At 39.8% G+C, this 15,059-nt stretch overlaps 1 protein-coding gene across 1 annotated transcript in view; it reads right to left on the bottom strand.

Moving 5' to 3' along the window:
• Positions 1–15,059, bottom strand: part of LOC126235269 (DNA (cytosine-5)-methyltransferase 3B-like) — a 254,765-nt gene that overhangs the window by 39,919 nt on the left and 199,787 nt on the right. The window contains exon 14 of the mRNA XM_049944001.1: positions 14,516–14,724. Within this exon, the coding sequence (XP_049799958.1) occupies positions 14,516–14,724 (209 nt within the window). The remainder of the gene's footprint in view (positions 1–14,515; positions 14,725–15,059) is intronic.

Below are 15,059 nucleotides of genomic sequence, written 5' to 3' on the forward strand. Positions count from 1 at the left end.
TTTGCCCTTACCAATTGCTCGCAATCCATAAACTAACCTAATATTTACACTATAAAGTTCAGTTTTCTTGTATCCATTATTTACAGTTACTGAAACCGAACTTGGAAACTTACAGCTGTATTTACAAACACTGCATATTAAATTAATCTGGGCAGCCAGGCCAACATGGGATTCTACTTTCAGAGAAACGTTTCCATGACATTTTTTGAGCACAAACTGTTTTCAAGAGCTTCACACAATATATTCGTATCAATGAGTTCAAAAACTTCATTCCCTCTATCAAGTAAATTATATTTCTCTTCCAAATCTCTTAGTTTTTTATGAGAAGCACTGTTTTCATTTGGTGTAAGTTCGTTCGGCAAATCAGTAATAAGTGGATTCACATTTTCCAACAGTGATGATGATGAACTGCTTTGCTTTGCTAATGAATCATTATTTCTTTTCTTTTGCCAGTTCACACGCTTTTTAAATACTTTTGCTTTAGCTCTAGGCATTTTCACTGCGAAAAATGAAGCACTAAATACGAAATAACTCAACAACAACTACTTTCTTATATCACATTGTTTACAAAACAGTCCCGCCACAAAGTCAAAGAGTAACTTGAGGAAACCAGAGAGAAACATTTTCGGGCAACTAGTGTATAAATAATCGCTGGAAACCGGGATATTTGAATTCATGTCACTTTAAAGGTACTGCCAAAAAGTTCATGGTCAGCCACGAGAGACGTGTATAACTAAAGCGCAATACCCGATCTCACAAATATATAAAAATAAAATAGTTATAATTGTAGTAGAGCTATGTATGATACGTCATTTTAAAGAGGAAACATGGCAGAATATAATACGCCAATAAAAAAAAATTCGATTTTTTAACCCAAAATCCGATTCCGTATCCCCTTAAGCAGGAATACCTATCAGCTGGCTTCAATCTAAAAAAGGTGCAGCTCTAACACCCACTACTGCAGGAATTTTCCCCATGAGTGATCCCACCACCCCCACCACCTATGCTGTCACCTACAAGCTTTGCTAACCTTCCCTTCCCATACCTGTTGAGGTGCAGGCCATGTCTAGTGAAACCCGTCCTGCTGATAGACTCCATCGACACCACTGAAATGTGACCCATGATTTCTGTCATCAGCCCACCCCCAAGTCTCATGTTATTACGCCTGACGGCTGTATTAAGATGAGGCCGATCGTGACGCTGAAACAGTTCCACGAAATGCATATTCGTGTTGCCAGTCTGAGTGGCTATCTTTTCCAGGTCACCATCTATGTCATACTCCCCATCGCTATCAATACTATTACCAGCCCCACCCACAATCATTACCTGATCCTCTTTAGTAAAATCACTGCATGACCCCCCTATGTTAACAGTCACCTGAGCCAATCCTGCATTAGGCTTCACAATGCTGGTGACCTGGTACTCACTCCCCAACACTTCCTGCAACTGCTGGCCTACACCTCTGCCATGTGAACTACCCAACAACAGAACCTTCTTCTTCCTCTTCGACTTTGCAACTGTCCTAGCCACCGTAACTGCTGAGGTCTGCTGCATACTTCCTACATCCACAGCTACTAGAGATTCCTCTCCACTAGACTCTGACAGTTGGTCATATCTATTGCAAACATCAATAAATCTTCTTCTCCTAGCAGATCTCTTGCCAACAGCCAGCTCCCATTCCCCAACCCCCTTCTCCCTCCTCATCCTATCTAGCTCCTCCTGTGCATTTTTCAACTGCACCTGAAGGGCACAGATCTTACGCTCCTGCTCCTCTATTAGCTTACTCTTGCTACATAACCTGCAGTTCCAGGAGAGGATCTCACCAGAATGCCCACTGGCTTCCCCACTGCATTCCCCCCAGTGGAGGTGGGGGAAGTGTCTTGTGTAGGATGTCCCTCATTTCAGGGCACAATAACAGGTAATCAAAGCCTTAGCGAAGGATCATTTAGCTGCAATATATCAGGTCAGCAACTGGAAGCAGTTAATTCCATAAATTATCTGGGAGTAGGCATTAGGAGTGATTTAAAATGGAATGATCATATAAAGTTGATTGTTGGTAAAGCAGATGCCAGACTGAAAAAATGTTTCAAATGGCTCTGAGCACTATGGAACTTAACTTCTGAGGTCATCAGTCGCCTAGAACTTAGAACTACTTAAACCTAACTAACCTAAGGACATCACACACATCCATGCCCAAGGCAGGATTCGAACCTGCGACCATAGTGGTCGCGTGGTTCCAGACTGTAGCGCCTAGAACCGCTCGGCCACCCTGGCCAGCTAATGCCGGACTGAGATTCATTGGAAGAATCCTAAGCAAATGCAATCCGAAAACAAAGGAAGTAGGTTACCGTACACTTGTTCTCCCACTGCTTGAATATTGCTCACCAGTGTGGGTTCCGTACCAGATAGGGTTGATAGAAGAGATAGAGAAGATCCAACGGAGAGCAGCACTCTTCATTACAGGATCATTTAGTAATTGTGAAAGCGTTACGGAGATGATAGATAAACTCCAGTGGAAGACTTTGCAGGAGAGATGCTCAGTAGCTCGGTACGGGCTTTTGTTGAAGTTTCGAGAACATACCTTCACCGAGGATTCAAGCAGTATATTGCTCCCTCCTATGTATATCTCACGAAGAGACCATGAGGATAAAATCAGAGAGATTAGAGCCCACACAGAGGCATACCGACAATCTTTCTTTCCACGAACAATACGAGACTGGAATAGAAGGGAGAACCGATAGAGGTACTCAAAGTACCCTCTGCCACACACTGTCAGGTGGCTTGCGGAGTATGGATGTAGATGTAGATGTAGATCAGTTATAAAGAAGCATCTTCATCCCTTCACTGACTCACCACCATCACCACCACTTTACCTCCTGGATCACTACTCATCACTAATGATGCCACCTCCCTATACACCAACATCCCTCATGCCCATGGTCTTACTGCTATTGAACACTACCATTCCCAATATCATCCAGTCACCAACCCTACTACCTCATTCCTCATATACCTTACCAACTTTATCCTATCCCACAACTATTTCTCATCTGTAGGGAAGATATATAAACAAATCCATGGCACAACCATGGGCAGCCATATAGCACCATCATATGCCAACCTTTTTATGGGCCATCTAGAGGAGACCTTCCTAGCCTCCCAATAACAACAAACTTCTAGTCTGGTTCAGGTTCATTGGTGTTATCTTCATGATCTGGACTCAGGGCCAGGACACTTTCATTAATTCACAACCTCAACATCTTTTCTCCCATCTGCTTCATGTGATCCTCTTCAACTCAGCATGCCACCTTCCTAGAAGTTGACTTCTTCCTCTCTGATGGCTCAATCTGCACCTCTGTCCACATTAAACCCACCGACCACCAACAGTTCCTGCATTTTGACAGCTTTCATTCCTTTCACACCAAAAAATCCCTCCCTTATAGTCTGGCTACCCAGGGGTGGTGTACCTGCAGTGACAAAAACTGCCTTGTTCACTATGCTGAGGGTCTGACCAAGGCCTTCATAGACAGGCACTATCCCCCAGACCTAGTCTGCAAAAAAATCTCCCATGCCATTTCGCCTTACATCCTCAATCCTCCTATCACCACCAAGAACCAGCCACAAAGGAGTGTTCCCTTCATCACCCAGTCCCAATCAGACTGGAACAACTGAACCACTTCCTTTGCAAGACCTTTAATTACCTATCATCATGCCCTGAAATGAGGGTCATCCTACCTGCAATACTTCCCACCCCTCATAAAATGGTGTTCCATCATGTATCCAACCACCACAACACACTAGTCCATCCCTACACCACTCCTAATCTCAAACCCCTGCCAGAAAGATCATATCTCTGTGGAAGACCAGATACAAAACCTGCCCAATCCAATCACCCAGCACTTCCTATTCCAGTTCTGTCACAGGTTTATCAAGGGCCAGCCTGCCTGTGAAAGGAGCCATGTCATTTATCAGCTCTGATGTAATTATTGCACAGCTTTTTATATTGGTATGATTACCAACCAGTTGTCCACCATGATGAACGGCCACTGCCAAACTGTGGCATAGCATGCAGGTGAACATAACACACTTGATTTCATTGGCTGCTTCACTACATGGGCCATCTGTATTCTTCCCTCCACCACCAGATTTTCTGAACTGCCCATATGGGAGTTAGCCTTACAATACATCCTCCACTCCCATAATGATCCCAGCCTCAAGCTACAGTAACATACTGCCCCACACCCTTCACCCAACAGTTTCAACATTCTCTGTTCCATCATCTCCTCCACATTCTCTGTTTCTTTGCAGCCCTCTGCCAACATATCCACCTGTCTTTCCCCACTTCTCTCCTTTATTCCCCACCCCCCTGCCCCAACCTCCTGACGCTGCACCTGTTGGCAGTCTAGTGCCTGCACACTCCACCAGACAGCGTTTGTCTCTCTCCCCACCTGTACACCACTATCCCTTTCCCTTCCCCACCCCCTCCAGATTGCAGCTTGCATCCCATGTGATGCTGCATTGCGGCCTGAGGTGCTGGGGTTGGCGGTCGTGTGTACATGTGACAGTCTTTTTGTTGTGCTTATCTGCAACTCAGCATCTCCACTATATGGTGAGAAGCAACTTTCCTTTTCATAATATTGTTACACTCTATCCTGGCTTCTCCATTGTTTGATTTTTGTCTTTTAAGTGTGTCTTTCTGCAACTTGATGTGTCTTATGTGTCTTCTTAATGGTACTACTGCTAAAGACTTTGTACATGTTGTAGGGAAGCAGCATACTCACGCCTTATAAAATTAACATCAGTCTTTCCATTGTGTGCCAGCCTAGTCCGCTGTAAGTAGCTCTGACATCATAAATATTGTGCAATACTTTAAAATGAAGTAAATAACCTGAAACGTTTCTAGCATGTCAGGAGTAATACAAAATCAATATATTAGTTCAATAACTTTAACCATTTTCGAAATTTGGATGTTTTTCTGTAAAAATCATTGGTGCAACAGAAAAGCGCTAGAAACTTAAAAATTTATATTTAGATTCCTTTTGCATAATAATTTAGTAGAAAGAGTATTCTGGATCTCACAAATTAAAATTTTAGTTGAAATTCATGATTTTCTGGTTTTTGTCTTAGAAATTAAGGAAGCAAGATAGAATTAAGCAGGCGAATAAATAAAGCTAGGATGTTTAAATTTAAGTAGAAGGGAGATCCGCTATAATCATAAACATGTGAGAAGTTTCAACTGAATAACTATAAAACTATAGCGATAGCGTATCTCCAAAGGGCAAGTTCAGAGCTCGTCTACTGCGTGTAGTGTAATTAAATTAATTATCTCGCCCAAAATATTTGACTTAGCCATGTCAGACTTTTATTATGATTACTTACCTGTGTGCTGATTGCACATTTAAATTGAGAGCTTCATCGGCCATCAGCAAAGGAAGCAATGTTTTATTCGATAACTTAAAGTGGTGCATTACTAGCCCAGCAGCTAGTCGGGAGAGCAGATTTGATCAGGCGTTCCCTCAGCGTACGCACCGCGGCTTTATATGTAAGAACGCTGCGCGCGAAAGTATGAAGACCCCAGTTCTCTCCAGACGCTGATTAGTGCACCACCTGTGCCGGGAGTCACATCACGTCGGTATCTTTGATATAAACAGCCTCGGATGCAGTAATAAGTTACTCGGGAAACGTGTAACCATGAAATCGTTTTCGAGTGAAGTGTTAATTTTGGGATGACGTTAATGATCTATCTTTAGTTTGCGTATGTCGTACTTTCACGTGCCGCCGCAGGACAGACATTCTACCATTATTAGCGTGGCGTTTGATGAACATTATCATCAAATTATGGCGAGCATTCACTTAAACATTTAATTTGAACAGTTATAGTTGCATCAGCGCATTAGACTCTGAACTGCTCTGGCAATTGGATTGTGTGGATTCTTTTTGGTCTGTGACTTTCAGAATATTGTGAACATTTTAGAGAGAATGGTTTTTGATTATGACTCCCAGACAATCTCCTAATTCCTCAGACTATAAGCTGTAGCTACAAATGTATTTCTCAGATGAAGTGAGCACTAGGAATTCTAATTACAAGCTTCACATTTTGCTAATCACTTTCTGGTTGCCAATATTGTAGTTAGAGAGCCAGTGTTGTGAACGGCAAACAACAGCATTAAATAAATAATAGGAACATTAAAAATTATTCCACCCGCCGCCCCACAATGTCGTGAGGCAGCGTAACCCATGGCATGCAAATAGCTAGGATATGTTCATCCAGTATTAGAGAATGAAAGCACTTAGTGACTTGTAACAAACCTTTTCTCACTGAATGCATACAAAATGATGAAAGGACAGGAGATTACATCTTCCTGTATTTTTGCTGTCCATGTGATAAAACTCCCACATCAGACATGACATTTTAATTTATTACTTTATTACTATGAAATCTATTCACAACTCATTTTGCAAACATTATCCAAATTTACCATTGGATGTCCCTGAAAAATTATATCATTCTACATTAAATAATTCAGAAGTTAAGATGGCGTTAACTTTGACATGTGTGAAAAACTAGCTTTCACTTGAAACAGAGTGAAAATTACCCAGACTGTTCTCAGTCCAGTGTTGGATAATGTGAGCACTTAGTGACCCAAATAACTTAAAATATAAACAAATAAGTTTTTTATGTGGGCTAAAAAATTGCAGAGTGTACTAGTAGCTGCCTGGATTAGCAACCACAAGTAGATTCTACAGTTTTTTAGAAGAATTTATCGCAAAAACTTTTTAATTTTTTTAACTTTAAAAATAATTTCAAACCTTTTCTCATTCACATGCTTCATGGTAAATATCCAACACATGAATTCATTTGTGAAGTAAAAGGGCATTTGGAGCTCTGTTATACACACAGGTGCAATTATTTAAAGAACTGGATTTTACTGATATTAAGAATCTGAAAAGGGAAATTCTAAGGTTCAGTCTAGTATATAGTGGTGACCAATGAAGTGAAATAGAAAGAAGACAAAGATTTCTGGTCAGAAGAGTTATAGGGTAATATCAACAGCAGCAGAAAATGGTATAACCGGAGTAGGATTTGTTATGAGTAGGAAGGTAGGGCAGAGAGTGAGTTACTGTGAACGCTTCAGTGATAGGTTGTTTTCATCATCAAAATCAACAGCAAACCAACATCAAAAACAATAATTCAGGTATACTTTTCGATGTCTGAAGCTGAAGATGAAGATGTACAAAAAGTGTGTGAGAATACTGAAAGAGTAATTCAATATGTGAAGGTAGATGAAAATCTAATAGTCATGGGTGACTGGAATGTAGTTGTAAGATTATGGAACAAAAGAAAGAGCTATGGGAGAATATGGGTTAAGTACTAGGAATGAGAGAGGCAAAAGACTCACTGAGTCTGCAGTAAATTTCAGCTAGTAATAGTGAATATTTTTTTCAAGAAACATAAGAAGAGGAGATGTACTTGTATAAGGCTGGGAGATATGAGAAGATTTCAGTTAGATTACATCATTGTCAGGTGGAGATTCTGAAATTAGATACTGGATTGTAAGGCCTACCCAGGAGAAAATATAGACTCAGATCACAATTTAGTAGTGATGAAGAGTAGGCTCAAGTTTAAAGAGACGCCAGGAAGAACCAATGCACAAAGAAGTGGGATACGGAATTTCTAACGAATGAAGAGGTATGCTTGAAGTTTTCTGAGCCTATAGGTATTGCGATAAGGAATGCTCAGTAGGAAGTTCAGTTGAAGAGGAATCGACATCTCTAAAAAGGGCAATCATCGAAGTTGGAAAGAAAAACTTAGGTACAAAAAAGGTAACTGCAGAGGAACAAAAGGTAACAGAGGGACTACTTGAGTTGATTGATGAAAGAAGGAAGTACAAAAATGTCCAGGGAAATTCAGAAATAGAGAAAAACAAGTCACTTAGGAATGAAATAAACAGGAAGCACAGAGAAGTTGAGGTGAAATGGCTGCATGAAACTGTAAAGCAAACTATTGTCAGAACGTTGACTCAGCATATATAAAAGTCAAAACAACTTTTCGTGAAATTAAAAGCAAGAGTGTTAACATTAAGAGTGCTACAGGAATTCCACTGTTAAATGCAGGGGAGAGATCAGAGAGGTGGAAAGAGTACAACAAAATCTATGACAGGGAAGACTTTTCTGACAATGTGATAGAAGAAGAAATGGGAGTTGATATGCAAGAGATAGGGGACATAGTATTAGAATCAAAATTTAGAAGACTTAAGATTGAATAATGCAGAAGGCATAGATAACTTTCCAATAGAATTTCTAAAATCGTTGGGGGAAGTGGCAACAAAATGATTATTCATGTTGGTATGTAGAATGTATGAGTCTGGCGACATACCATCTGACTTTTGGAAAAATATCATCCACATAATTCTGAAGACTGCAAGAGCCAACAAGTCTGAGAATTATTGCAAAATCAGCTTAATAATTCACACATCCCCCCAAATGCTGGCTGGAATAAAAATACAGAAGAATGGAAAAGAAAGCTGAGGATGTGTTAGGTGACAATCAGTTTGGCTTTAGGAAAGGTAAAGGCACCAGAGAGGCAGTTCTAATGTTGTGGTTGATAATGGAAGCACGACTGAAGAAAAATCAAGACACATTCACAGGATCTGTCAACTTGGGAAAAGGATTAAACAATGTCAAATGGTGCAATATTTTCAAAATTCTGGGAAAAATAGAGTTAAGCTGTAGGGAAAGACAATACGTACAAGAGCCAAGAGGGAACAGTGGGAGAGGGAGCCCAAGAACAAATTGCTCACATTGAAAAGAGTGTAAGACAGGGTGTAGTCTTTCACCCTTACTGTTCAATCTATACATCAAAGGAACAATGGGTGAAATAAAATAAAAGTTAAGAATGGAATTAAAATTCAAGGTGAAAGTATATCAATATTAAGGTTCACTAATGACATTGCTATCCTCAGTGTGTATGAAGATGAATTACGGGATCTGCTGAATGCAATGAACAGTCTAAAGAGTACAGAATATGGATTGAGAGTAAATTGAAGAAAGACAAAAGTAATGAGAAGTAGCAAAAATGAGAACAGCAAGAAACTTAACATCAGGCTCAGTGATTGAAAGGTAGATGAAGTTAAGGAATTCTGCTACCTACACAGCAAAATAACTGTTGATGAATGCAGCAAGGAGGACATAAAAAGCAGACTCACACTGACAAAAAGGACATTATTGGCCTAGAGAAGTCTACAAGTATCAAGCATAGGCAATAATTCGTGGAAGAAATTTCTGAGGATGTACAGTTGGAACACAGCACTGTATGGTAGTGAAACATGGACTATGGGGAAAGCAGAAAAGAAGAGAATTGACATGTTTGAGATGTGGTGCTACAGAAGAACATTGAACATCCAACCACGACAGATAGACCAGCATCACAGAAACCTACCAGCTATCAGCAGAATGCCCCCTCCAATCTCAAAAGTAGGAAGAGGGGGAAAGAAAAGCAAGTTGAAATCTGCAACAAAATTGTATTCATGGTATTTGGGCTGCCTGAATGGAAAGACAATACCCCAATACATCACTGAACATCTAAAGGAGAAAGGTATCATGGACATAAAGGAATGAAAGCAATTAAGCACCAGAGAGAGAAACAAATGCTTCAAAATGACAATTAGTGGAGACATCAAAAATGATGTCGAGAGAGAGGAATTATGGGCAGAACGTGTAATCTTCCATCCCTTTCTTTTTAGGAAGTGACTACAGTCAAAAAAGAAAATGATATCAAAATACATGCACTGGCTAAAGCTGAGACAGAAGGAAGAACATCAGGGGAAGTGACAACAACCCAATCCTGGGGCAAGCAAAGCATGCAGAGACAAGGAAAAATTCCATGGTAGTACATTTAAATAATCTGAAAATCACTGGAATCAACATAAGACCCCAATGTTCAGCAAATGAAGTGGCAGAAACCATCATGACTGCATTGGAACGGACTGACTCAGAGATCACAACCCTGTTGGCAGGGTATTTAAATTGTCAAATAGACAGGCCAAAAAGGAAAACACAGGTCCTTATACAGTTCATGGAACAAGAAGGCTTTACTCTCACAAATGAAGGTCAGATTGAAACCTACATCTCACACAATGACTCTAGCACTGTAGATATCATGCTTTACCATGAAAATGAGATAAAGCTTCATAGTTTAACAACCACCGCAAATTCTCCAAGCACTCCTATAAGGAAACACCTCCCAGCAAAGGGCAAAATTTCAGATCATGACAATAAAGAGAGGCAAACAAAATGAGCAGTGATAGACTCTAAGGAAAGTAACCGCTGATTTACTAGTGCAGAACATAAGTGCCATAGAAATACAATCACAACAGAATGAAGCAACACTGAGAATGCACTGTGGAACTTAAATGAACCATTGAAGCAGTCAGCATCCCTTCTACCAATAAAGAGAAAAGCAAACCCCAGTTTGACAGTGAATGCTACATAAGAAGACACATGATCCTGAAACAACTGAATGGGCTGAAAAAGACAAACTCGAACAATTAAAATCTGAGACACAGCTATACGCATACAAGAACAAGATACAATATACTGCTGAAAGAAAAGAAACAATATACACAGATTAAGGAAGAAGAATTGTTTCACGAAGCAGAAGCAAAACTGTACAAAGCCATGGAAACATGTAGAGCAAAGGTGACCCCAAGCATGACAGTGTGAGAAAATCACTTCATAAATCTACTACAGGTGAAGAGTTCACATCAGCACATCAAGCGAAGCACCCCCTTAACTGAAAAAGAAAGACTAACACGAGATGAAGTCTGACAAGAAAATGAAAAATCAAACCTTATAAGGCAGCTAGCCCAGACAACATCTCATACGAGCTAATGAAAGGAGCAATGCTACACACTGTGAAACTTGACAGCCCCTTACAACAAGTGCCTAGAAATGATGGGCATCCTCAAAATATGGTGGGAATCAACAATTAAAGTGACATACAAAGGAAAAGGAGCACATATTTCTATAGAGAGATCAATTTGTAATGTGCACTGCTCAAGATAATGATCATCATCATACTTTAAAAGACCCATGATGACATAATGAATGTGGTATGCTAGTAACAGCAAAGTTTAATTCCTGGAAGTCCAGTCACCTAAGCAGTGGGACATGCTCTCCAGTTCATATGAAAAGCTATGTCTAAATCCAAAGGTCATGCATACACAGATCCGAAGCTATGTCTAAACCCAAAGTTCATGCATACACAGACCTTCATGACCACAAACTAGCTTCAATGGAGTAAACAGGGAGTATTGGAAGGACAACAACCAGCACTAGATGCAAAAAGGCAGATCCTCAAGTTCATAGCAAACATCTTCTGAGAAAATATAATCAGTAAATATTATGCATAGCAGAATGCCACGGAATCTAGCTAACAAATGGAGTATTGCATGGGGAACCTATAAGTCCCATTATATTTGACATACTTACCCACAACATGATCCAAAGGATACACTCAGAAGAAGTGATAATGTGGCTATATGCTGATAATATGATCCTACTGTCAGAAAGATGACAGCTCCTTCCAGAAGCCATGAATTTACTGGTAGAATTGTCCCAGGAAAATGACCTCATCTTAAATAGGAATAAGTCAAAAGAAATGAAATTCAGGAAAGGAGGAACACTGGTAAACAAAGACAAATTAACCTGTGGCAAACAAGAATTGGAGATAGTGAAAAGCTACAAATGCCAAGGAATCACCTTGCAATTGACAGGCCATACCTGCCCTCAGTGGTCAGACAGTGGTAATGTGCATGTGAGTTGTGCTTGTGTGAGTGTATGTGTGTTTCTTCTTTAGAAGAAGACCATGTGGCTGAAAGCTAAAATGTATAGCAGTCTTTTTGTTGTGCCTGTCTAAAACTCAATGTCTCCTGTATATGGTGCATAGCAATCTATACTTTAAATGTATTATATTTAAATTTAAATAAAACATTCCTAAAATCATCATATACATCATTCAAAGTATTCAAATACATTGTTTATGCTGTGAATGGCATCTGTTATCTATACAAGTGACTGTGTCAGGAATTATCATTAAATAATGAAGAATTAAGGGGAACTAAGTGGAAGATTTTTCCTTAAGGATATCAGTGATCCACAGTACATGTTGATCTGTTTGGTAAACTGTATGGCCCCATGAGTTCGTCGCTGACAGTTCCTGTCAACACACTGATACTGTAGCAATCCTGATGCCTCATCTCCATGATAGCTCAAAGATTTGCAGCTGCCTACACGTGTATGTCATGGCAATGTACTATGCCATTTCATGGGCACAAAATATTACAAATTACTTAACACAAGTAAAATAGCCAATAAACTGATACAGTTCCTTTTTTGAACATGAGTACCATACATTAATTACAAGTCCACATCATATTTCCAATCCTGACTACACTACTTTCCATGAAGTAGTGTACATACCATTTTCTCAAGCATTATATATCAGTTTATATATGCTATGGGATGCTCATGTGTGGGAGTCAAAAATATGATATCCTACTGAAAGACGGTCTCCGGTAAATTCAGACAAAGGTGGTACAGAAGTGGACAGTCATCTTGTCCTTTCTCTTAATTAATGTAGGTTGTTAAGCCTATTCAATGAATTTCTCTCACAGTGTGCCTCACTAAGACTATCATAGTGATTCTCCAATTTCCCTTGCTGTAATTAACCAAATAATGACAAAATAATCCAGTGGTGTATGGCTTTAATTCAGCATCCAATGGACCCATTTTACACCAAGATTCGACAATACACCTGTCAATTATTTTGTCAATCAGACAGTTCCTCTCAGAAATAAAATGTTCCACATTAGTCACACTCGTCAATAATTACTAAATAGACATATTTCATCACAGCAATTCAATCAGTTAAATACATACTCTATGGGGTGATTTTTTTCAACCTGGTACGAATTCTAGGGATTGATCGATGAGAGGATATGCAACAAAAAAGGTCTAATGAAATAATGTCCAGAAACGTGTGGTTTCCATGCTAGAGACCATTTACTCAATAATACTTTGTTACAGAGACTGCGGCTTAAAATGTGCCTACCATGCAGCCACAGTTACACTATCCGCATCATAGTATGTTCTGTCTCACGTGTTCACATTGGCCAGGCTGCATCTGAACAGTGTCAAAGGCAGCATGAATATGTTGCTCCAATATCTACTCATCTGGAATGCACTCTGCATACATGATACTTCTGAGGTAGCCCCATAAACAGAAATCACACAGATTGAGATCTGGTGAATGAGCAGGTCATGCAACTGGATCCCCTCATCCGATTCATTGATCAGGGAAGATACAATTGACATGCATCTGGAAGTTAACAATGAAGTAGGCTGCAGCACCATAATGTAGCAGCCACACAACCCTTTGAATAATCAATGGCACTGCTTTGGGCAGGGGAGGCAAAGTCACCCACAATAAATGCTGATAGTTCTGGCCTGTCCGGTGGCATGAAAAAAATCCTGGTCACCAATTATTATCCTGGCCCACAAATTCTGGCTGCACTGAAACTGATGATTCACTGTCACTGTACTGCATACTATCCCACAGATGACTGTTATGAAAGCTGAAGATATCACTAAATGTAAAGTTGGCCTCATCTGAGGATAGGGTGGATGACACAACTCCCATAATCATGGTTGCCTGGTTAAGAAACCATGACAAAACTGCTCTTGATGTGGAAGGTCTGTCACTAGTAAGGCCTGTTCATGCTGTAAGTGATAAGGGTTTTAACAATTGTCATGGAGAATGTTCCACATCGTCATTTGGCTTACCCTGTATTGGCAGACCAAATTCCTAGAATTGATATGGCGGTTGCCTTCCACAGTGTTAATCACATTTTCCTCCAGGTCTGGCGTCTGAACATTTCAAGTACTTCCTTCATGATTTCCTGCTTCCCGAAACAACCCTGTCTCAGACAAAAGGCAAAACACTGTTGGAAACATTGAATACTGTGATTGTTGTTGACAGTGATAAATCTCCTGTTACAACCTTGCTGCCCACCACCCATTGCCATTTGCCATTTGCCTTTATGTAAGTAAACACTATGTTGGCAAGCTCTTGATTTGAATATGGAACCATTGTGTACAACAACTGTATCACATCCACTGCAAGGTGAGTCGGTAAGGGAACTGAGCTGGACCCAAAGTTACCAATTACTACAGCAAGAGAGACTGCTAGGGCATAATGTATGAGGCAGTACCACCTTCTAGGAGGAAACCATGCTTACTGTAACTGTGATGCATGGTACAATGTATATTATACCACAGTCTTTGTAACAAAGTATGACTGAATTAATGGTCTCTAACATGGAAACTATGCATTTCATTGGACCTTTTTTGTTCTGTATCCTCTCATCGATCAATCCCTGGAGTTTGTACACGGTGAAACAAATCACCCTGTTGATTACTATATTTTATAACAACATGAGAACACTGAAACACATACCATCCACAGTAATTTCAGATGATTTCGTCAGCGTCTTTAATTTTTGCATACTTGCAAATGGGTTTCCACAGATATAATCCTGAAGTTTATGATCTTCTTTTAATTGTATTGTTGTATGCATTCCAGGAATATTACCCCAGAAATTACGTCGACGATCTTGTGCGGAGAAATGTGTGGCATCCATGATAGTTGGGTTATGTCCCAAAAATCTAGAACAAATCAAAACAGATTGAGCACTGTTAGAGTATTGTTTACCAGTTCTATACTAAAGGCCTAAATCAAATAGTCTATAAATTGATGAACTTGATAAGTTTGTCTTTCTCTGATGAATATCAATAGTTTTCACTGCAAAGCCTTAAAAAATAATTACAGCACTGTCTGCTGCACTTACTTATTGAACTAGTTGGAGGGAGCAAGTAATAAATGTCTGTCTGTGTATGTGTGTGTGTGTGTGTGTGTTTGTGTGTATGTGTGTGTGTGTGTGTGGCTTCATTGCTTTCGGGAGTTTTTAACAAATTTTATTGCTGCAACACTTCTGATCAGT

This window comes from Schistocerca nitens, chromosome 1 (genome assembly GCF_023898315.1).
Source record: "Schistocerca nitens isolate TAMUIC-IGC-003100 chromosome 1, iqSchNite1.1, whole genome shotgun sequence".
In the NCBI taxonomy this organism is placed as follows: Eukaryota; Metazoa; Arthropoda; class Insecta; order Orthoptera; family Acrididae; genus Schistocerca; species Schistocerca nitens.